We start from the raw sequence: 25,002 nt of genomic DNA on the forward strand, positions 1-25,002 counted from the left end.
ATATTCAATGGTTTTCTTTCCGATGTCACTGAAAAAAAAAGACGTATTCAGATATGTGTGCTGTTTTAAACTGCATTTTCCCTGACCCTACTCCCCACCTCTGCTGACCACCCCTCTGCTCTCTGACTCTCTAATTCTGAGGAAGGCATTGGAAGTTAAAGGAACCTCCACCCTCTTCCCAGCCTCTCAGCTACGGAGGATCTCCCCCACTAAGCTCAGACCTCAGCTCCCTTCTCCATCAGTATTCACTTCCTGGGCCATCCTACCCAGTCTCATGGCTTTGATAGCATCCATGTATTGATACTAATGACTCCATGAAGTCCAGACCATAGGAAACCTAGTAGATATTTCAGACTTAACATATCCAAACTGGAAATTTGATTTCTACTCCTCAACCCAAAACAACTTTTTCCCCAGTATTCACCTTTCAGAAATCAAGATAAGGAGTCATCTGTGCTAAGCACCCTGTCCTCCAACCTGAGTGAAACGTACCAAGCTAAAAACATGGAAACAACCCAAGTGTCCATCAACAGATGAATGGATAAAGAAGTGGTACATTTAAACAACGGGATACTACTCAGTCATAAAAAAGAATGACACAATGCCATCTGCAGTAATATGAATGGACCCAGAGATGATCATACTAAGTAAAGTAACTCAGAAAGAGAAAGACAAATATCATGATATGACCTATATGTGGAATCTAAAATATGACACAATACGACACAAATGAACTCATCTACAAAACAGAAGCCAAGACTCAGACACACAGACAGAAAGAACAGATTGTTGCTGCCAAACGGGGTGGGGTGGTGGAAAGGTGGACGCGGAGTCTGGGACTAGCAGACGCAAACTATTACATGCAGGACAGACGAACAACAAGGTCCTATAACACTGGGAACCATGTTCAACATGCTGGGGTAAACCATAATGGAAAAGAATATGAAAGGAATACAAACATGTAAATGTACATACATGTACATATGAACAAATGATTCACGGATGTTGGCAATTTGATCTCTGGTTCCTCTGCCTTTTCTAAATCCAGCTTGAACATCTGGAAGTTCACGGTTCATGTATTGCTGAAGCCTGGCTTGGAGAATTTTGAGCATTACTTCGCTAGCATCTAATATGAGTGCAATTATGTGGCAGTTTGAACATTCGCTGGCATTGCCTTTAATCGGGATTAGAATGAAAACTGACCTTTTCCAGCCCTATGGCCACTGCTAAGTTATCCAAATTTGCTGGCATGTTGAAAGCAGCACTTGCACAGCATCATCTTTTAGGATTGGAAATAGATCAACTGGCATTCCATCACCTCCATGAGCTTTGTTCCTAGCGATGCTTCCTAAGGCCCAGTTGACTTCGCATTCCAGGATGTCTGGCTCTAGGTGAGTGATCACACCATCCTGGTTATCTGGGTCCTGAAGATCTTTTTTGTATAGTTCTTTTGGGTGTTCTTGTAACCTCTTCTCAATTTTTTCCGCTTCTATTAGGTCCATACCATTTCTGTCCTTTATTGTGCCCAACTTATGACTATACAGTGGAAGTGAGAAATAGATTTAAGAGACTAGATCCCATAGACAGAGAGCCTGATGAACTACGGATGGAGGTTCGTGACACTGTACAGGAGACAGGAATCAAGACCATCCCCAAGAAAAAGAAATGCAAAAAAGCAAAATGGCTGTCTGAGGAGGCCTTACAAATAGCTGAGAAAAGAAGAGAAGCTAAAGGCAAAGGAGAAAAGGAAAGATATACCCATTTGAATGCAGAGTTCTAAAGAATAGCAAGGAGAGATAAGAAAGCCTTCTTCAGTGATCAATGCAAAGAAATAGAGGAAAATAATAGAATGGGAAAGTCTACAGATCTCTTCAAGACAATTAGAGATACCAAGGGAACATATCATGCAAAGATGGGCTTAATAAAGGACAGAAATGGTATGGACCTAACAGAAGCAGAAGATATTCAGAAGAGGTGGCAAGAATACACAGCAGAACTGTACAAAAAAACATCTTCACGACCCAGATAATCATGATAGTGTGATCACTTGCACTCACCTAGAGCCAGACATCCTGGAATGCGAAGTCAAGTGGGCTTTAGGAAGCACCACTACAAACGACCCTAGTGGAGGTGATGGAATTCCAGTTGAGCTATTTCAAATCCTGAAAGATGATGCTGTGAAAGTGCTGCATTCAATATGTCAGCAAATTTGGATAACTCATCAGTGGCCACAGGACTGGAAAAGGTCAGTTTTCATTCCAATCCCAAAGAAAGGCAATGCCACAGAATGCTCAAACTACCGCGCAATTGTACTCATCTCACACGCTAGTAAAGTAATGCTCAAAATTCTCCAAGCCAGGTTTCAGCAATACGTGAACTGTGAACTTCCAGATGTTCAAGCTGGTTTTAGAAAAGGCTGAGGAACCAGAGGTCAAATTGCTGACATCTGCTGGATCATCAAAAAAGCAAGAGAGTTCCAGAAAAACATATATTTCCGCATAATTGACAATGCCAAAGCCTTTGACTGTGTGGATCACAATAAACTGTGGAAAATTCTGAAAGAGACGGGAATACCAGACCACCTGACCTGCTCTTGAGAAACCTGTATGCAGGTCAGGAAGCAACAGTTAGAACTGGAAATGGAACAACAGACTGGTTCCAAACAGGAAAAGGAGTATGTCAAGGCTGTATATTGTCACCCTGCTTATTTAACTTATATGCAGAGTACATCATGAGAAATGCTGGGCTGGAGGAAGCACAAGCTGGAATCAAGATTGCCAGGAGAAATATCAATAACCTCAGATATGCAGCTGACAACACCATTATGGCAGAAAGTGAAGAGGAACTAAAGACCCTCTTGATGAAGGTGAAAGAGGAGAGTGAAAAAGTTGACTTAAAGCTCAACATTCAGAAAACTAAGATCATGGCATCCGGTCCCATCACTTCATGGCAAATAAATGGGGAAACAGTGGAAACAGTGGCTGACTTTCTTTTTCCGGGCTCCAAAATCATGGCAGATGGTGATTGCAGCCATGAAATTAAAAGACGCTTGCTCCTTTGAAGGAAAGTTACGACCAACCTAGACAGCATATTAAAAAGCAGAGACATTACTTTGTCAATAAAGGTCCATCTAGTCAAGGATATGGTTTTTCCAGTGGTCATGTATAGATGTGAGAGTTGGACTATAAGGAAAGCTGAGCGCCAAAGAATTCATGCTTTTGAACTGTGGTGTTGGAGAAGACTCTTGAGAGTCTCTTGAAGATCCAACCAGTCCATCCTAAAGGAGATCAGTCCTGGGTGTTCACTGGAAGGACTGATGCTGAAGCTGAAACTCCAATACTGTGGCCACCTGATGCTTAGAGCTGACTCATTGGAAAAGACCCTGATGCTGGGAAAGATTGAGGGCAGGAGGAGAAGCGGATGACAGAGGATGAGATGGTTGCACGGCATCACCAACTCAATGGACGTGGATTTGGGCAGACTCCAGGAGTTGGCGGTGGACAGGGAGGCCTGGCCTGCTGTGGTTCATGGGGTCGCAAAGAATCGGACATGACTGAGCGACTGAACTGAACTGAACTTGCATGAAATGTTCCCTTGGTATCTCTAATTTTCTTGAAGAGATTTCTAGTCTTTCCCATTCTATTGTTTTCCTCTGTTTCTTTGCACTGATCACTGAGGAAGGCTTTCTTATCTCTACTTGATATTCTCTGGAACTCTACATTCAAATGGGTATATCTTTCCTTTTATCCTTTGCCTTTAGCTTCTCTTCTTTTCTCAGCTATTTGTAAGGCCTCCTCAGACAACCATTTTGCCTTTTTGCATTTGTTTTTCTTGGGGATGGTCTTGATCAGTGCCTCCTGTACAATGTCACAAACCTCTGTCCATAGTTCTTCAGGCACTCTGTCTATCAGATCTAACCCCTTGAGTTTGCTCTCAGGTCAAACAACAGGGAGGGAACACAGCCCCGCCCACCTCAGAAAATTAGATTTACTGAGCATGGCCCCACCCATCAGAACAAGACCCAGTTTCCCCCACAGTCGGTTTCTCTCATCAGGAAGCTTCCGTAAGCCTCTTATGCTTATCCCTCAGAGGGCAGACAGAATGAAAACCACAATCACAGAAAATTAATCAAACATGGACCACAGACTTGTCTAACTCAATGCAGCTATGAGTCATGCTGTCTAGGGCCACCCAAAACAGACAGGTCATGGTGGAGAGGTCTGACAAAACGTGGTCCACTGGAGAAGGGAATGGCACACCACTTCAGTATTCTTGCCTTGAGAACCCCAGTTCTCAAGTATGAATAGTATGAACAGGCAAAGTGATAGGACACTGAAAGATGAACTCCCCAGGTCGGTAGGTGCCCAATATGCTACAGGAGATCAGTGGAGAAATAACTCCAGAAAGAATGAAGAGATGGAGCCAAAGCAAAAACAATACCCAGTTGTGGATGTGACTGGTGAGAGAAGTGAAGTCCGAAGCTGTAAAGAGCAATATTGCATAGGAACCTGGAATGTTAGGTCCATGAATCAAGGCAAATTGGAAGTCATCAAACAGGAGATGGCAAGAGTAAACATCAACATGTTAGGAATCAGCGACTGAAATGGACTGGAATGGGTGAATTTAACTCAGATGACCATTATATCTACTACTGTGGGCAAGAATCCCTTAGAAGAAATGGAGTAGCCATCATAGTCAACAAAAAGAGTCCAAAATGCAGTACTGGTATGCAATCTCAAAAATGACAGAATGATCTCTGTTCATTTCCAAGGCAAACCATTGAATATCACAGTAATCCAAGTCTAAGCCCCAACCAGTAATGCTGAAGAAGATGAAACTGAACAGTTCTATGAAGACCTACATGATCTTCTAGAACTAACACCCCAAAAAGATGTCTTTTTCATAACAGGGGACTGGAATGCAAATGTAGGAAGTCAAGAGATACCTGGAATAACAGACCTTGGACTACAAATGAAACAGTAAAGGTTAACAGAGTTTTGCCAAGAGAACACATTGGTCATGGCAAACACCCTTTTCCAACAACACAAGAGAAGACTCTACACATGGACATCACCAGATGGTCAACACTGAAATCAGATTGATTATATTCTTTGCAGCCAAAGATGGAGAAGCTCTATACAGTCAGCAAAAACAAGACCAGGAGCTGACTGTGGCTCAGATCATGAACTCCTTATTGCAAAATTCAGACTTAAATTGAAAAAAGAAGGGAAAACCACTAGACCATGCAGATATGACCTAAATCAAATCCCTTTCCATTATACAGTGGAAGTGAGAAACAGATGCAAGGGATTAGATCTGATAGAGCGCCTGAAGAACTATGGACGGAGGTTCGTGACACTGTACAGAAGGCAGGGGTCAGGACCATCCTCAAGAAAAAGAAATGCAAAAAGGCAAAGTGGCTGTCTGAGGAGGCCTTATGAACAGCTGAGAAAAGTAGAGAAGCAAAAGGCAAAGGAGAAAAGGAAAGATAAACTCATCTGAATGCAGAGTTCTAAAGAATAGCAAGGAGAGATAAGAAAGCCTTCCTCAGTGATCAGTGCAAAGAAATAGAGGAAAACAAGAGAATGGGAAAGACTAGAGAGCTCTTCAAGAAAATTAGAGATACCAAAGGAACATCTCATGCAAAGATGGGCTCAATAAAAGACAGAAATGGAATGGACCTAACAGAAGCAGAAGATATTCAGAAGAGGTGGCAGGAAGAACTATTCAAAAAAAAATCTTCAGGACCCAGATAACCACGATGGTGTGATCAGTCACCTAGAGCCAGACATCCTGGAATTCGAAGTCAAGTGGGCCTTAGGAAGCATCACTACAAACAAAGCTAGTGGAGATGATGGAATTCCAGTTGAGCTATTTCAAATCCTAAAAGATGATGCTGTGAAAATGCTGCATTCAATATGCCAGCAAATTTAGAAAACTCAGCAGTGGCCACAGGACTGGAAAAGGTCAGTTTTCATTCCAGTCCCAAAGAAAGGCAATGCCAGAGAATGTTCAAACTACTGCACAATTGCATTCATCTCAGATGCTAGCAAAGTAATGCTCAAAATTCTCCAAGTCAGGCTTCAACAGTACATGAACCATGAACTTCCAGATGTTCAAGCCGGTATTAGAAAAGGCAGAGGAACCAGAGATTAAATTGCCAACATCCGCTGGATCATAGAAAAAGCAAGAGCATTTCAGAAAAACACCTACTTCTGCTTTATTGACTGTGCCAAAGCCTTTCACTGTGTGGATCACAACAAAGTGTAGAAAATTCTTCAAGAAATGGGAATACCAGACCACCTTACCTTCCTCCTGAGAAATCTGTATGCAGGTCAAGAAGCAACAGTTAGAACTGGACATGGAACAACAGACTGGTTCCAAATCAGGAAAGGAACACACCAAGGCTGTAAACTGTCACCCTGCTTATTTAACTTATCTGCAGAGTACACCATGTGAATAGCCAGGCTGCATGAAGCACACACTGGAATCAAGATTGCTGAGAGAAATATCAATAACCTCAGATATGCAGATGACACCACCCTTATGGCAGAAGGCAAAGAAGTAAAGAGCCTCCTGATGAACATGAAAGAAGAGAGTGAAAAAGCTGGCTTAAAACTCAACATTCAGAAAACTAAGATCATGGCATCCAGTCCCATCACTTCATGGCGAATAGGTGGGGAAACAATGGAAACAGTAACAGACTTTATCTTTGGGGGTTCCAAAATCACTGAAGATGGTGATTGCAGCCATGAAATTAAAAGATGCTTGCTCCTTGGAAGAAAACCTATGACAAACCTAGACAGCATATTTGACTCGATGGACATGGGTTTGGGTGGACTCTGGGAGCTGGTGATGGAGAGGGAGGCCTGGCATGCTGCGGTTCATGGTGTCGCAAAGAGTCAGACACAACTGAGTGACTGAACTAACTGAACTGACTGAGCCCCAAAGAATTTATGCTTTTGAACTGTGGTGTTGGGGAAGACTCTTGAGAGTCCCTTGGACCGCAAGGATATCCAACCGGTTCATCCTAAAGGAAATCAGTCCTGAATATTCATTAGAAGGACTGATGTTGAAGTTGAAACGCCACTACTTTGGCCACCTGATGTGAAGAACTGACTCACTGGAAAAGACCCTGATGCTGGGAAAGATTGAAGGCAGGAGGATAAGGGGACAACAGAGGATGAGATGGTTGGATGGCATCACAGACTCAATGGACATGAGTTTGAGTAAACTCCAGGAGTTGGTGATGGACCGGGAGGCCTGGCGTGCTGCAGTCCATGGGGTTGCAAAGAATTGGACACGACTGAGCGACTGAACTGAACTGAATTAAAATACTGGTGACCTCCTTCAAAAGGTCCTGTTCATGCACTGCCGCACTCAGTGCCCCAGACCCTCAGCAGGCCACCTCCAGCCCACGCCTCTGCCGGACACTCCTGTGCGCCCACAGGCCAGTCTGGGCCAGTCTCCTGTGGGTCACTGCTCCTTTCTCCTGGGTCCTGGTGCACTCCAGGTTTTGCTTGTGCCCTCCCAGAGTCTGCTTCCCCAGTCCTGTGTATGTTCTGGCATACATCTGAATCACCTTCCTGTACCTATGAATCAAGTACATATGAATCGCCTTACTGTACAGCAGAAATGAACACACCACTGAATCAATGATACTTCAGTAAGCTTTTTTAAAAAGTAGCAAGTTTGATTATCCATTTACTCAGGGCAGGGGCCCCAGAGTGAAGGACAGAAGCCTTGGTTTTTGCCAGCAGGGGGAGGTGGTGACCGCTTGGCCGGTGCCTGGAGGCGCTGGTGGCTTTTAATCAGAGTCCTTCACCTCCACTGCAAGAGAGTCAGAGGCTCTGAGGCAAGGAAATGCCGGCGATGAGGCTGAAACGTGCACAAAACTGGGATCCGTAAAGCATAACAGGGTCAGAGTCAGGGCACCTGGTGATCTGCGGGTGCTCTCGAGTTCTGATCCCCCTGTGTGTTCTACGCTAACAGGCTCACGTGAGGACAGAGATGCTCCTGCTCCCTCCCAGGCCCTCTGCCCCAGGAGGCTGGGCTCACAGAAAAGCGCCGCCAGAAAGAGGTTCAGGGCTTATCTGTGCTGCTCAACGCCATTTAAATATGGGCACTGATGGATGCAAAAGTTAAAAAACATCTACACATGTAGGAAAACCGAGACTTAATGTGATGAAAATATGATACAGGAGGATAAACTTCTAGCCCTAGAAATGGGATCGTCTGAACCTCTCTATTCCATGTGCTCTGGTAGGAACTCCTGGGCTTACGTCTTCATTCTGTCATCCACCAGCTATGTGACCTTGACAAGACTCCTCCTCTGGAACGTCAGCACCTGCCCCAGAGAATGACTGAGGAGGTAAAAGGGCGGAGAACAATGAGGCACAGAGCCGTGTGCTCCCCGGGGGCGGGAGGGAGCGAGTGTGCAGTGATGCTGGGGATGGTGGGATGGGGTTTCAGCCTGTAGGAGTCAGACCCCAAAATGCTCTGCAAAGTCAAAATACTAGAGAACCAAGGGAGATCTGGATCTAGTTATCTTTTCTGCTTCAAGGTGGTAAAAATCCCTTAATGTTCCAGTGGCATGTCTTCGTGTACAGGATAACTCCAAAGACCCAAGAGAGAAAATCAGGATAGATGTTTGCCTTACTCACTCTTAGAAACATCTCATTTTCCCAAAAGAGAGGGGAAAAAAATCACATGTATTATTAACTTCATTTATATTAGTGATCTCTATTACAAATTCTCAGAGCCACACTGGAGTGTAAAAGCTACACACAGAACAAGTACACAGGCTGGAGCCGCTAAGACAGTGACATATAATGCACTGCCCGCGGCTCGGGCACTTCCTGGCTGAAACTACACTGTCACGCTTTCTGAGTCAGCTCCTCACAGCAACATCCGGTGTCAGTCCTGCAGACTCGTGGGCCTGTTGCTCACTCAGACTGCTGCCAGAAAGGTGCTTCCCGTAAAGTCCTTCACACAACCCTGAGTCAGCACAGCTGATGTACTTTTATTCCACCTCCAGGCCCCCATCAGAGCTGCCTCCAGGGCACCGCAGTGTCCTGCAGACTCGTGGGCCTGTTGCTCACTCAGATTGCTGCCAGAAAGGTGCTTCCCATAAAGTCACTCACACAACCCGGAGTCAGCACAGCTGATGTACCCTTATATCCACCTCCAGGCCCCCATCAGAGCTGCCTCCAGGGCACCGCAGTAACATGACTCCTGAACCACCGCGCCACGGCCAGCCCCACCGTGCCAGCTGCAGAAGAGGCGGCGCCCAGCGGCCTACAGGCTGGACCCAACCCCGCCCGGAGGGGGACCGGAGGCTGGCGCTCACATCCCAGTACAGCATGCAAAGAAACGTCAGCACGGCTGTGCCACCAGCTCTGCCAACCTCCAGTCCCCAGAACGACCCCAAGGAGCCGCACACGGATGGAGGAGGTGAGCTCCACCTGCGCAGAGAAAGCTCCTGCAACGTCCTTTCCGCTCGCTCACAACAGACAGCCCCCACCGCCCCTTCCTGCCCTCCAACCCCACTGCCTCCCGATGAAGCCTTCTGCAGCGACCCCAGAGCGTCCCCACCAGAAGTCACCACCAGATGGCGGCGCAGAGCAACCGGCGAAGCCCACGTTCAGGTCCCAAACACCAGGCGCCAGACCCCTGGGACCGCTCGCTGCCTGCCGACCGGGCTGTGCCCGCCTGCGCTCAGTTCCTAAAATCCTGCTCTAATGACGGCTCACCTCCTCTGGGGCCTCCATGATGCACAAAAAATGCAGTTTAAATGCAGTGGTATCATGGCCCCCTCTCTCTCTCCAGCATCATCCCGTACGTTTTTCATAAAGCCCCACATCCAGCCAGATGGGTCTCAGCATCTCCCAGACCTGACCTCGGCGGCCTGTCCAATTCCTACGTGTACTTAAGCCCAACTCAGTCCTGTCTCGATAGTGGCTCCCTGATCACCCCATTTGGGGGCTAAAAGGAAAAAACCCCTCTGTTGTCTAGATCCTGTAGGGCATAGGTTGTGTCATGTGTACACATCATTCATCCATTCATGCCATAAAATGCACCAGATGCCGTTTAACAGGAGACAGTCTAGATCAGACTCGGCCCCCAGGGAAGGCAAGGTCTGGAAGGAAAGAAAATGAAGGTATCACTACATCCTGAGTGTTGATGCCAAGCAGGCCATCACCTCCACACGTCAGTTCATCCTCACCCGTCAAGGAGGCCACTGTTGCTATGACGACTCCACAATCAGAAGGCTGGGTCTCCAGGAGCTGGACAGCTGGGTAAAGATGATCACATGTGTTCCTTACCCTCCAGGGTCCCTGTCTGTCCCCCACACTGCTCATCCTGCCCCCTTGTCCTCGGGCTGCTGAGCTCTGAGATCTGTATCACTCACGCCCCCTGCCCTCTGCCATCCTGCAAGGTGGGGTCATGGAAAAGGGCAGGTCACGCACACCTGCCTCCCGCCCTCCTGACTCAGCGGGCTCTGGCGGGCTGCAGCGCTCAGCCACGGCTCCTGGAAAGCAGCCTTCCTGCCAGGACCCAGCAAGACGGCTGCCTGCTGCCGCCCCTGCAGGCCAGGAGTGGTGGGTAAGCAGGAGACAGGTTCCATACGAAGCTGGCTGGACCGTCGCAGCCCTACTCATGCTTCTGGGCAGTCCTTACATGAAACTCTTAGCGTGAAAACTGCTTCCTGCCGGGTCCACGGCGGGGAAGGCAAACCTGCGTCTGTCTCACTACAGAGCCTGCCTTTCTCACTTGAGTGACTGCTCTGCTGAATATCAGGGCAGAGGGCCGAAGACCAGGACAGAGCGCACGACACTCTCACGGGAAGGATCAGAAAAGACTTTCCTGAGTGGGTCACCTGATGACGAGTCAGTGGCCAAGGTAGACTGGAAGTCACCAGGCAAACGGAGAGCAAGGCGAGGTGATCCAGGCGTGGGGACCACGTCTGACCGCCGCGGCAGTCAGGCACAGGGCCCAGGGGAGAATAAGGGCGTGGTGATGCCGACTTAGCTCTCCATCCATGTGGGGCAATCGGGAGGCAGAGTTAGCTAGATTCTGAGCAGGAAAACCAAGCAGGAGAGCCCTACCTTCAACAGGACCATGTTGCAGAAGATAAGCCCCACTGTTTAGCCTAAGATGCCCCCCAACGCCCAGGGAGACCTGGTCTCATCTGCCAGCACCGCTGAGCTGCCCCGAGCCTGCCGCACCATCGGGCATCCGGGCTTCTGTGTCTGCCCTGCTCATCAGAGATGCCGCCTCCTCATCAGAGACGCTGCCCTCTGCTTCCCACCTGCTCGACTCCTCTCTCAGGAGGTCTCAGGCGTCGGCTTCTCTGCACACATGTCTGGTCTGCACAGCGTTCCCTCGCGCCAGTGCACGGTCCACAGCAGCACTTCACTAACGCAGGCCCACCCTGCTTACTTGTGAGCACGTCTGTCCACCAACAGGGCCGGGAGGCCCAGGAAGCAGGAAGGTGGCAGCTTGCAGAGAGGTGCTGGGACTCCAGAGCCCGCGACCCAGACCCTGGCCTCTGCCCCAGCCCGTGGGTGAACTCAGTCAAGTCATGACCCTCTCTGGGGCTCTGTTTCATCAACCAGAAAACGGGGATAACACCAGCCTCCACCTCAGAAGTTTGTTAAGTGAGTCGCGTAGAACAATGCCTGGGCCACAAATAAGCCCTCAGTAATGCTAGTTGTTAATATATGTCCATGTATCCCTTATTTCCTGTATAAAAAAGTTTGTTTGTTGAAGGGATAAATTTTCCTACTATTTCATTTTGCTCCATGTAGATACCAAATTCTGCTTAGCCTTTGCTTTATTCAAGCATGAAAGGAAGACTCTCTAAATACGAGCTTATCTTACAGATGGTTAAACAGGACCTTTTCTGTAAAGGAATTCAGCTTCTTGCTACTGCCGCTGGCCTGGGAGCAAACTCCACACACATTTGCTACACAGTCACCCCACTGAATGAACAGCAGGGCTGTTTTCACAATTCACAGGGACGTATCATCACATCAGATCTTGCCAGTTCCAGCTGACCAGAGTCACGACGACCATGGGCCCCCACGACACAGAACTGACCCACAGGAAAACCTGTTTCAACACTGAAGCAATGCAAGGTTACTGCAGTCGTGAAATACTCTCTACAAGTTTTTAAAAACGTCAGCTTCAAAGGCCCAAATCCTTAACTGTTACAGGTCTGGCAACACATCCCTGGGCAAGAGCCCCAACTGAGACAGAAGATCAGAGCGCATGGAACAGCGTTCTCAGGAGGTGAGGAGGGGAGACTGGCTTCCAGGTGCGCCCTACGCTTCCCAGGTGACTGTCCAGGTGACTTCCCAGCTAACTGTCCAGGTGACTTCCCAGGTAATTGTCCAGGTGGCTTCCCAGGTAACTTCCCAGCTAACTGTCCAGGTGACTTCCCAGGTAACTGTCCAGGTAATTGTCCAGGTGACTTTCCAGGTAACTGTCCAGGTGACTTCCCAGCTAACTGTCCAGGTAATTGTCCAGCTGACTTCCCAGGTAACTGTCCAGATGACTTCCCAGTCACCTGGGAAGACTGTCCAGTCTGGCTGACAGAGACCCAGGGTTCTCCCTAGAAAAGGAGAGCATGGCCCCGCGGGAGCAACAGAAAGGCCAGCCCAGAGGACACAGCGCCCCAGCATCGCCCCAACAGGAGCTGCGGAGGAGGGGTCAGCCCTCCGCCCAGGCCTCCCAACTCCAACGCTGCTTTGCGGAGGTCCCCGGTCTCCGGCCCAGCTCTCACCACGGCCAGGCCTCGGCGGGGGGACCCTGCGACCCCATCCGGGCTCTGGACCCCGCGCTCAGGGTCAGGATTCTCCAGTTTTCAGTCTCCCCTCCCGCCAGCGACCAGGAATTCCTGGGAAACCACACTCCACGCTGACCTCAATGCCACCTGCCGGGAGGACCAGAGACTAACTGAACGCTTCGGGTCGGCCTGACCATTTCTGAGGACTGAGAAGGGCCGCTCCGGGCGACGCCGCGTCTAACACCCTTGGAGCGATGGCCCCCCACTCACCGGTCTGCGGGCGGCGGCGCCCTGCACGCTCTGGTAGAACTCGGGTGGGACGCGCGCGCCCCTGCGGAGCCGCCGCCGCCTCGCCGCGCCGTCCTGCTCGCTCTGCACCGGGACCTCCGCGACGGGCTTGGCGTCCTCCAGCCGGGCGGCAGCAGCGGCGGCGGCGCGTCTGCGGAGGTGTCGGGGGCTGGATCGGAATCCCTGGGCAGGAGACAAAAGCGGACACACGCAGGTTGGTGCCGGTCAGCTGCGCTGTTCCCTGGAGCCCTTTGCCCACCCACAGGAAGCCCGACGCGGGGCAAGACCCGGTTCCGGATCTCTACATTGAGAGATGCTTTTAATAAACAAGAGAGTCCTACCGTATAAAGCGCAGGGAACGATACTCAATATCCTGTGATAAACCATCATGGAAAAGAATATGAAAAAGAAGAGATGTATGTACACCTGAGTCACTTTGCTGCACAGCAGAAATTAATACATCATAAATCAACTGCACTTCAATACTTTTTTTTTTTTTTTCCAAAAAAGAATACTGTTTTTAACCCAGAAATGCCAGTTTAAAAAAAAAAAAAAGAGTAGGCAGACACACTGCTTTACTTCTGCGCACACAGTCAGACTAAGTGTGAAGAAGGGGGCTCCGTGATGAAGGGGGGCGGTCAGGACCCAGTAGTATGCCCGAGAAAGGGCCGCTCTGCCTCCCTTCAGGAAGGAAGGCCAGGAATGCAAGGCATCAGCAAGCAACACTTTAAAGTGAAGACCTAAAACTCACTAGACGAGGGACGGTGTAGTGTGGGTTTGGAGGTCACATGGGCAGGGGTCCAAAGACTGCTCATTATAGCTACACATTTATTAAATATTAATGACATAGCTTTTCTAGTCTAACAAATGGATGGCATTCTCCTCAAAGGGTTTTTTTTTTACCCTTTATTTTACTACATGCATAGAATTTTATTATCTTTTCTAATTAATTTTTATGGAAGTATATGGTTGCTTTACAGTGTTATTTTCTGCTGTACGGCAAAGTGAATCAGCCCTATGTATATGCATACATCCCCTCTTTTTGAATTTCCTTCCCATTTAGGTCCCACAGAACCCTGGGCAGAGTTCCCTGTGCGGTGCACTCTGTTCCCATCACTTATCTATTTTACACACAGTATCAATAGCCTATGTGTATCCATCTCAACCTCCCAATTCCCCCCACCCTCCTTCCCCCCTTGGTATCCACACATTTGTTCTCTAGTCTGTGTCTGTTTCTGCTTTCTCTCACAGGGTTTTCTGGAAGGTAACATGTTAAAGGGCTTCCCTGGTAGCTCAGCTGGTAAAGAATCCACCCACAATGTGGGAGACCTGGGTTCAATCCCTGGGTTGGGTAGATCCCCTGGAGAAGGGAAGTCTCCCCACTGCAGTATTCTGGCCTGGAGAATTCCATGGACTGTATAGTCAATAGGGTCGCAAAGAGTCCGACGCGACTGAGTGACTTTCATGTCAATTTCAACGGATATTAAAATTCTAAGCACAGCATCTGGCAGACAGCAGGTGCTGAACACAAGATTAATTTCCCTTCTCTTTTAAGTAAGTATAAGGACAACTCGCTGGACAAGGAAACAAGTTCCGCCGTGCACCTGGTTTTGGAAAACACAGAATTCCATAAAATGATGCCTGTCCTGGCACGGCCGATGCTTCACTGCAGAGCAGAAGCCAGCCGCAGGGTTCACGAGCAGACTGGAATGGATGACAGGCGGCAGCGCAGGGCACCTGGGCCCGGCAGATCCCACACGAGGATAAATGGATGAAGCTGAGCTCAGCGGGGCGAGCGGCACGTGCAGAGCGGATAGAGTCTATGCTCCAGGCACGGGAGCAACAGAGAGAAGAACAGAGGGGTAGGTGATGGCCAGCTGGATGGCATGTTTATGCAGCAACAGGACGACCTCCCAGGGTCAGAGCACAGCCACAGTCAGAAGTCTGGTGGGAAGTGAGAGCGGATGAGGCGTCCAAGGCTCCAAGGAGGGCTCGCTGGAGCTTGTAGGTCTTCTGAATTTTAGAAGACATACAGACACTTAGACTTCAGTGAAGGCATGGAGAAGAGAGAGCATGGATTTCAGGGGAAGCAGGCGGGAGAGGCCCCGTGGACACTGATCAGGGGGTCCTGCTCACCAGGCCAGGGTGACAGGGGAAAGGACAGACGTCCAGGTGACATGCAGAGGAGCTCGGAGGTCAACGGAAAGCAGTCAGGAGGAAACACAGTCCCAGCAAACACAGGCCTGAGGCCCCCTCCTCTGTGCGCGGGCTGACGGGGTACCCTCACAGCCCCCACCGGGCCAGGAGGTGCCCAGGGTCCCACGCACCACCGGGTCGCACAGAAGGTGCCGCGAAAGAACAGCGAGGAGGGAGCCGGGTCACTGGCAGAGCCAGGCTGCTGTCTAAATACACAGGTCCCTGGACAGTCCCCTCCGTGTACTGAGGACGGCTGAGGGGCACAGTCACCACCAGGTGACACCGATTTCCAGAAACGTGTGCATGGACAGAATGAACAACTTACTAGCTCCTGTCCCAGTGGAGTGACCCAAGCCTGCTTCTCGGGTAAGAAGGCACATTCTCTCCTCTCGTGCTCTTAGGAGTAATCAGTAACCAAATTTTACTTAAACTCCTATTATTACCGATAGACTTCCTTGGTCGCTCAGATGGTAAAGCATCTGCCTACAACGTGGGAAACCCGGGTTCGATCCCTGGGTGGGGAAGATCCCCTGGAGACGGAAATGGCAACCACTCCAGTATTCTTGCCTGGAAAATCACGGACGGAGGTGCCTGGCGGGCTATAGTTCATGGAGTCGCAAAGAGTCGGACTCGACTGAGAGACTTCACTTTCTTTTCTATTATTACCAATAGAAGGCCTCAAAGGCCATACAAATTCCAGAAATAAAACTACATAAAACTCGCTTAAAGTGATCCAAAAAAAAACATTAGTAGTCATTCTGGAGAATAATAACCCAGTAAATCCACACCCCTGTAGCTACTCTAGAGGAACTTTGCCAAGTGTGCCCAAGAAGATGATCAAGCATTGCTTACATAAAAATTAGAAACTGTTTAAATCAGTCTTTTCTACACTTCTTCAATATTCATTCCACCTTCACATTTGTGAAGCTCTGAGCACCATCACATAAGCCTCTGTGATTTATCTCATATCCAAATACATGTGCACTATTTTAAAATAACTATTTACAAGACTATAGGGCAGGACACAGACAGAAGCCAGGCTATCTGGGCTCATGACGGCCTCTGTCACTTCCTAGCTGTGTGACCTTGAAGAGTTGCTTAGCCACATCCTCATCTGTAAAATGGAGCTTAAAAACACTACTTAATTCATAGAGTTGTTAAGAAGAATAAATAAATGTAAAGTACTTAGTGCCTGGTATACTGCAAAACATAAGGGTTGCCTATGATCACTAGGTAAATGCCCTTCTTGTATAAATAAAAGATATTCTTGAAGACTAAGGCATGTTATTAATCCAATACAGAAAGGAAAAGGAACCACAATGCAGGTGTGCCTTGCTGACAGACACACGGAGGCACCAGCCTCCCCAGTCATCAGGAGAGCTCTTCACTTCAGAGCATCCTAGACGCTCACTGTCCTGAGAGTCAAAACTATCTGGGCTGGAACCCCAGCTCTCCCACTTCTAGGTGTATGATCTCGGAGCTCAGAGATCACTACTTCTCAGAGCCTCAGATTCTTCCTCTGCTGAATGCATACAATACTCGCCTCTCATGGGGTCAGTGTTTAAAGGAGCCGGTCCACATGAGCCTCCTGGAACAGTACACACATCAGTGCATGCAGTTGATGCATTACCCCGTTCATCACTACAGGCCCACTTCCTGGATCCTGACGTGCTGATTCACCTGGCAGCAGCTCAGAACTACGACCACCAACAGCGCAAATGGCATGGGGTCATCACTGAGCGGGCATCTTCTTTATTTCCCTAAAGCAATGCAGGGCATTGGGGCTTACTATACGTGCTCATTCTAAACACTATCAAAAAATAAGCCGTGACTTTTAAAAACAATTTTATTTATTTCCTTTCTTTTGGGCAGAGTTGGGTCTTGAGCGCTTTGTGAGGTCTTTCTCTAGCCCCCCAACGACTGGGGCTACTTGGCATTGCAGCGCACAGGCTTCTCACTGCACTGGCTTCTCCTGCTGTGAGCACAGACTCCAGGAGCCCGGCCGTCAGCAGCTGCAGCGTGCAGGTTCAGTAGTTTTGGGGCACGGACGAAGCTGCTCCACAGCACATGGAATCTTCCAGGGCCAGGGATTGAACCCGTGTTCCCTGCATTGGCAGGCAGACTCTTATCCACTGTGCCAACAGGAAGTCGGAAGTCATGACTTTTAACAAAAGGAAATTTTCTTTTGAAACAGCAGGTGGTGCTATAAGCTCTCACAGGTGTTAACAGGCTTTTATGGCATCGGTATAAGGTCCACTTCCCCCTTCAGTCATTTGATCTTACCCACATACCCTTCAAGGGCCGATGCTGAAGCTGAAACTCCAATACTTTGGCCACCTGATGCGAAGAGTTGACTCATTTGAAAAGACCCTGATGCTGGGAAAAATTGAAGGCAGGAGGAGAAGGGGACCACAGAGAATGAGATGGTTGGATGGCATCACCGACTCAATGGACATGAGTCTGAGTAAACTCCGGGAGTTGGTGATGGACAGGGAGGCCTGGCGTGCTGCGATTCATGGGGTCGCAAAGAGTCGGACACGACTGAGCGACTGAACTGAACTGAACATGCCCTTCAACCAGTAGGTGACAGGCACTCGGCAGTCTCTTGGTAATGGACTTCTGTCATTTTTAGGCCACCCTGTTTTTACATTTTTAAAATTCTTTTCTTTATTGAAGCGTAGTTGATTTAAAATGTGTCTGTTTCCAGTGCACAGCACAGTGATTCCATAATTTTATCATATATGGTGGTTTAGCTGCTAAGTCATGTCCGACTCTTGTGTCCCCATGGGCAGTAGCCTGCCAGGCTCCTCTGTCCATAGGATTCTCCAGGCAAGAACACTGGAGTGGGTTGCCATTTCCTTCTCCAACTTTTTTTATTATATATACATACACACATATATAAGGGTCCCCAGCTGGCGCTAGTAGTAAAGGTAAAGAACCAGACTGCTAATGCAGGAGACATAAGAGACACGGGTTCGATCCCGGGGTCGGGAAGATCCTTTGAAGAAGGGCATTGCAACCCACTCCAGTATTCTTGCCTGGAGGATTCCATGGACAGAGGAGGCTGGCGGGCTACAACCCACGGGGTCACAAAGAGTCGGACACAACTGAAGCGACTCAGCATGCACATGCCCACATATATATGCTTTTTCAGATTCCTTTCCCATATAGGTTATTACAAAGTATTTGAGTATAGTTCCCTGCACTATACAATAGGTCCTTGTAGATTATCCATTTATAGTAGTGTGTATCTGTTAATCCCAAATTACTAATTTATCCCTCCCCTCCTTTTCCCTTTGCTAACAGTAAGTTTATTTTCTATGTCTGTGAGTCTAGTTCTGTTTTGTAAATAAAATTCATGTGTATGATTTTTTTTTTAGATTCTACAAATAAGTTATATGATATTTGTCTGTCTGCCTTACTTAGTATGATAATCTCTAGGTCCATCCATGTGGCTGCAAATGGCGTTATGTCATTCTTTCTTATGGCTGAGTAATATTCCACTGTGTATACGTACACACCTTTTTTTATCCGTTCCTCTGTCAATAAACATTTAGGCTGCGCCCATGTTTACAGGCCACCCATGTTATCAACACCCTTTGAGTCAGCACCCTCTCAGACTTGCAGTCCTGATATGACACAGCTAAACTCAGGAGCTCCACAGACCACCCGGCATCTCCTCTCTCAACAACCCGGCACAGTTCCTGGGGGTGCTCGTGGCTGAGAGTCCGTCCACCGCAGTCCCACGGTTTGGACACTGAGTACTGAATGGAGGGAGGGAAAGACTGAAACCCGCAGAAGGAATTCACTCGTCCAGTGCACACCAATGACCTTCTGAAGCTCCTGATTCTGTCTGTGCTAATCTTTCAGTCTTAATTGTGAGTCCTAACATATATTTGTATTAAATTCTCTTTCAGTAGGAGATGACACTCTGCTCCCTTATTCTTGCCTGGAAAATTCCAAGGACAGAGGAGCCTGACGGGCTACAGTCCATAGGGTCACAAAGAGTCAAACACGACTCATACTCTTTCAGTTCAAGTCAGACTCGGACCCCACTGCCTGCGAACAAAACCCCTGATGCATGCTCTTTCTGTTAGGTTTCATGTGGCTAGCTATTTTCCTCAAGTGCCAAACACTCAGACTTAACCAGGCTGTTTGTGTAGACTGATTTAAAAAAAAAGAGAAGATATCAACAGCAATAATTTACTAAGCACCATTTAGATGCTAAGCCTACTATACCCACTGAGACAAGCAAACTGAGGCTTACCAGGATTAAGAAATCTCCCTACGGCCAAAACCTCTGCCACCAAAAGAAATCAGATATTTGAATGCTGAATTATAGGGGCTGCAGATATGTCGAAATACCACTTATATTCATTTATTCACTGTTACTTCAAAATCACAGTAGTTGGTAAACGTGCCACTAGATCTTATCATTTAATGCATTAATAAAGAAGTACATTTATTGCTCTGTCAAAAATGTTTTTTATTGAAGTATAATTGATTTACACTATTTGCATTAGTTTCAGGTATATGGCAAAGCAATTCAGTTATACAGATACATGTGTATATCTGTATTGTTTTTCAATTATTTTCCACTAAAATTTACTACAAGGTATTGAATATAATTTCCTGCACTATAGAGTAAAACTTTATTGTTTACCTATTTTATATACGGTAATGTGAATCTGTTAATCCCATACCCTAGTTTGTCCCTCTCTTGCCCCTTCCCCTTTGGTAAAACCATAAACTTATTTCCTGTGTCTGTTTTGTAAATAAGTTCATTTGGACTACTTTTTAGATTCCACATATAAGTGATATCATATAATATTTGTCTGTCTCTGACTTACTCCACTTAGTATGATCATCTCTGGATCCATCCATGGTATTTCAAATGGCAATATTTCATTCTTTTTCACGGCCGAATAATATTCTATTGTATATATGTACCCCAACTTCTTTATCCACTCATCTGTCAATGAACCTTTCAGTTGCTTCCATATGTTGGCTATTATAATTAGTGCTATGAACACTGGAGTGCATGCATCTTTTCAAAGTAGAGCTTTTGTCTTTTCTGGATATATGCCCAGGAACGGGAATGCTGGATCATATGGCAACTCAACTTTTAGTTTTTATCATACCTCTGTACTGTTCTCCACAGTGGCCGCACCAGTTTACATTCCTATCAACAGTGTAGGGGTCCCTTTTTTCCACACCCTTTCTAGCATTTGTTATTTGTACACTTTTTGATGATGGCCATTCCGACCAGTGTGAGGTGATACCACACTGCAGTTTTGATTTGCGTTTCCATAATAGTTAGTGATGTTGAGCAACTTTTCACATGCCCCGTGGCCATTTGTATGTCTTTTGGAGTCTTTAGCCACATCGTTTGCAAATATTTTGTCCCAGTCCATAGGCTGTCCCTTCCATGTTGTTTATGGTTTCCCTGTTGCTGTTTATCTTTGCTTTTATTTCTATTGCCTTGGGAGATGGACTGAAGGACACATTGGTACAATTTATGCCCAAAAGTATTTTGCCTCTAACCTCTTCTAGGAGTTTTATGGTGTCCTATCTTATTGTTTGGGCTTCCCTGGTGGCTCAGAGGTTAAAGCATCTGCCTCCAATGCGGGAGACCAGAGTTCGATCCCTGGATCAGCAAGATCCCCTGGAGAAGGAAACGGTAACCCACTTCAGTATTCTTGCCTGGAGAATCCCATGGAAGGAGGAGCCTGGTAGGCTACAGTCCATGGGGTCACAAAGAGTCGGACACGACTGAGCGACTTCACTTCACGTATCTCATGTTTGGGTTTCCCAGGTAGATCAGGGTAAAGAATCCACCTGCCAAGCAGGAGACGCAGGTCTGATCCCTGGGTTGGGAAGATCCCCTGGAGAAGGAAATGGCAACCCCCTCCAGTATGCCTGCCTGGAGATTCCCATGGACAGAGGAGCCTGGCAGGCTGGCAGCTCATGGGGCTGCAAAAGAGCTGGACACAACTGAGCGCTGAACAACAGCAGAAACACCTTATGTTTGAGTCTTTAAGCCGTTCTGAGTTTATTTTTGTGTATGGTGTGAGGGAGTACTCTAACTTCATTGATTTACATGCAGCTGTCCGATTTTCCCAGCACAACTTGCTGAAGAGATTGTCTTTGCTCAATTGTATATTCTTGCCTCCTTTGTCAAAGATTAATTGACAGAGGTATGGAGGTTTATTTTGGGGCACTCTATTCTGTTCTATTGATTTATGTGTCTGTTTTTGTACCAATAGCACACTGTTTTGGTTACTGTAGCTTTGTAATACTGTCTAAAGTCTAGAAGGTTATGCCTCCAGCTTTGTTCTTTCTCCTCTCTGGCAATTCTAGGTGACAATTTTTTAACAATTTATAATTATATTTCAATATAATTGATTTCCTTTGTATTCTATTTATTCTGAGAATCAGTCCATGAGCTCTGATGAGGCTGTCAAATGAATTTCTGGCATAAAATAAGTCCAAAATGATACAGAGAAAGAACCTCAGAAATGTTTATAAAGATACTTCTAGCTGTTCACCAAAATCCACATTTGCCTCTTTCCCCTCTGCACAAGCTAGACGACATTTCACAGCCTCCCCTGCAGGCCAGCAGGGCCACGTGACTGAGCTCTAGCCGATGGACTATGGCCACAAGGAACGTGTCCCACTTCTGGACCAGCCCAGGGACGCATCCCTCTGCCCTTTCTCCATGCTCTTCTCTTTTGGCTGGGATGACCTCCAGACAGCCTTGAAAGTCACATAATAAAGACGGCAGCACCTTCATCACCCTGAGTCCCTGAATAACTGCACAGAGGAGCCCACTCTGGCAACCTGTTCACCCACCTGCACCTTTAAATGAGCAACAAATATTTGTCTGTTTGTTTGAGTCGTTGAACCATTATACACTGAAGTGAGCATTTGGCGTAGAAGTTTGCATGACCCAGTCAGTGGTTCTCAAACACCAGAAACCTCCAAGAAAGCAAACCAAAACACTGATTGCTGCGCCCAGTCCGGAGCTTCCGGTTCAGCAGCTCTGGGACGCGGCCTGAGAACTTTCTAATGCGTCCTCAGGTGACACTGCTGCTGCCGCCTGTGACTGCAGTCCAACAGTCCCTGCACTGACCCACACCAGCTCCTGCCCCTTGCTGTGTGGTTGGTGAGTACTCGGGTCAGAATAACACCGTTCCCCCTGTGCTGTGTGCAGCAGGACCTCCAGATCAAAGCAATTCCTCCTTTTGTGGGTCTTAATAACCCACATCAAAAGAATGGCCATGAAAGCCACTCTGTCAGCTGAACAGGAAAACAGTGCCCCTTTCTGTTTTCAGAGGGAACATACTCCCTGACAAATAAGGAGTAACAGGTCAGCATATTACTTTTTAAAAATCTTATTTCCTATTAATTAATCATTAGTTGGTATAGATCACTGGTCCTAGGGGTATGAGGACAGCAGAAAGTCTTTTTTTAATCTTTGCAAAATCTAAGGAATTATACATTTATGTTAGACAAAGGATCACATTACTAATATAACTGTGTTTCTTTAATATTCACTAATAGTATATCAACTGGTAATTTATTCCTGCTGATCAGAAGCTCTGACTAGCAGAGAGCCTTGATGTTTTTTTCAAACTGTGAATGAACTCCAACTTAAATGCAGTTTTTGTCCTTAAATGCCAATCACTCCCTTTTGGACATGCGCCCCACCCACAGCCCCTGCTGTCTGGGGCTGTGTGCTCTGTACCCTGGGTCACGATGCCGGGGCAGAGTCCCAAATGTGACAGAGAAACATCAAGAGCCTGGACCGCTTAGAACAGAACTTGAAAGTGAAAAAAAAAATCATTCTGTAGCCAGTCCTTCTCAAACTGTACTATGTATATGCACAGCCTAGGAGTCTTAATAAAACACAGATGGTAGGGCCTGAGATTCTGAATTTCTAACAAGCTCCCAGGGAATCCCAGAGTTGCGGGCCTGCAGACCCAGTTTCCGAAGGCCTGATGGAAGCTGTGTGGCCCTCTTACAGGCTGAGGGTGAAAGTACAGAAACCGCGGTGAGGACTGAAAACCAGCCGGCAGCACAGGAAAGGCAGCAGCGCTGGAGTGGCTCTGCGTCACACCTTCGCCATTTCCGGACAGCAACCCCCATAACCACAACTCTCATCTCTCTGAAGCCAAACTCCCTCATGGGTCTGATTCTTAAATTCCACTAAATTACGCATATATCCTTACAACACGCCCTAAAATACAGCAGGTCTCTGATTCTGCATCCAAGTGAGCCTAAGACAGAAAACATGTCCACCACAGTGGGACTGGGGGAGGGAAAAAGAATAAAAGGAGATTCTGAGGTTGAAGCGACTTGAGATGGAGCGTCATCTCCTGTAAGGAGCTTAAAGTGCTTTTTAATTATAACTGTTAGATTAAGCTAAGCCAGGACCACAGGATCCATGCAGAAAGCCAACTAGATTGCCCCTCCTGCCGTCCCTCAAATCCACCATCCGGAGTCAGTTCTTTCTCAACCTATGTACAGTTTGGGGTAGATCCTGTAATTGCTCTGGTTGTTCTCAGATGATTTAAGAGCGCTCTAGCCATGACAGTGAAAAACAGTGCTATTCCACTGAGGTCATTCCACTCCTCTCGGCTTCCTCCTGGACGCCAGGGCACGCAGCCAGCCGCAGCCCCTGGTACCCTGCAGTTGTCGCCTGCGGTCTGGCACCAGGCTTGGCGCACAGGCCCTGAGGACTCGGGCCAGCTTCCCAGCGGTCTGCTTCAGTTGCTCACGAAGCTTCGGACAGCCCGGCACGGACCCAGAGCCCTGCTCAGAGCTTCCCAGCCTCTAGCCCTGAGCTGCCCGCACATGAGATGATGTGCTTTCAGCCTTTCGGCTCTGGGGGCCTCCCTGTGGCCCAGCAGTTAAGACTCCAGGCTTCTGACACAGCGGGCACAGGTTCTATCCCTGGAAGGGGACAGAGTCCCACAGGCTGCTTGGTGCAGCCAGAAGACGACACGTGGCAAGATAATAAAGGAAAGAGTCTTCAATCTATTTTAAATAAATAAATGTTAGGCTTTAGATATATACATGTTTTTGAATTGAAGTATAGTTGGGAAAATCCCCTGGAGGAAGGCATGGTAACCCACTCTAGATCTTTCCTGGAAAATTCCATGGAGAGAGGAGCCTGGTGGGCTACAGTCCGTGGGGTCACAAAGAGCTGGACCCAACTGAGGGATGGAGCATACTTACACACGGTTGGTTCACATGTTGTGTCAGTTTCCGGTGTAAAGCAAAGTGATTCAGCCGTACATACACACGCATATACATTCTTTTCTGAGCATGTACATATATGTACCCACACACGTGTATGCTCAGTTGCTTCAGCTGTGTCCGACTCTGTGATCCTATGGACTGCAGCCCTCCAGATGCCTCTGTCTATGGAATTCTGCAGGCAAGAATACTGGATATCAGGCTACCATGCCCTCCTTCAGGGGATCTTCCAGACCCAGAAGTCAAACCCACATCTCCTGTGTCTCCTGCATTGATGATAGATTCTTTACCCACTGAGCAACATGAGAAGCCCATATATATATTCTTTTTCTGGGGAAAAAAAGCTACAAATGAACTTATTTACAAAACAGAAAAAGGCTCACAGACACAGAAAACAAATTTACGGTTATCAAAGGGGAAAGAAGGGGGATAAATATATTAGGAATTTGAGTTTAACATACATGCGC

The 25,002-nt window shown here is 47.5% G+C and overlaps 1 protein-coding gene across 7 annotated transcripts in view; it reads right to left on the reverse strand.

The window, feature by feature from the left end:
- DST (dystonin) overlaps positions 1–25,002 on the reverse strand; it is a 513,682-nt gene that overhangs the window by 447,351 nt on the left and 41,329 nt on the right. For all 7 annotated transcript variants that reach the window (XM_070456721.1, XM_070456720.1, XM_070456704.1 and 4 more), the window contains exon 3: positions 13,061–13,261. In XM_070456721.1, the coding sequence (XP_070312822.1) occupies positions 13,061–13,261 (201 nt within the window). The remainder of the gene's footprint in view (positions 1–13,060; positions 13,262–25,002) is intronic.

The sequence above is a fragment of the Odocoileus virginianus genome, chromosome 27 (assembly GCF_023699985.2).
Source record: "Odocoileus virginianus isolate 20LAN1187 ecotype Illinois chromosome 27, Ovbor_1.2, whole genome shotgun sequence".
Taxonomy (NCBI): Eukaryota; Metazoa; Chordata; class Mammalia; order Artiodactyla; family Cervidae; genus Odocoileus; species Odocoileus virginianus.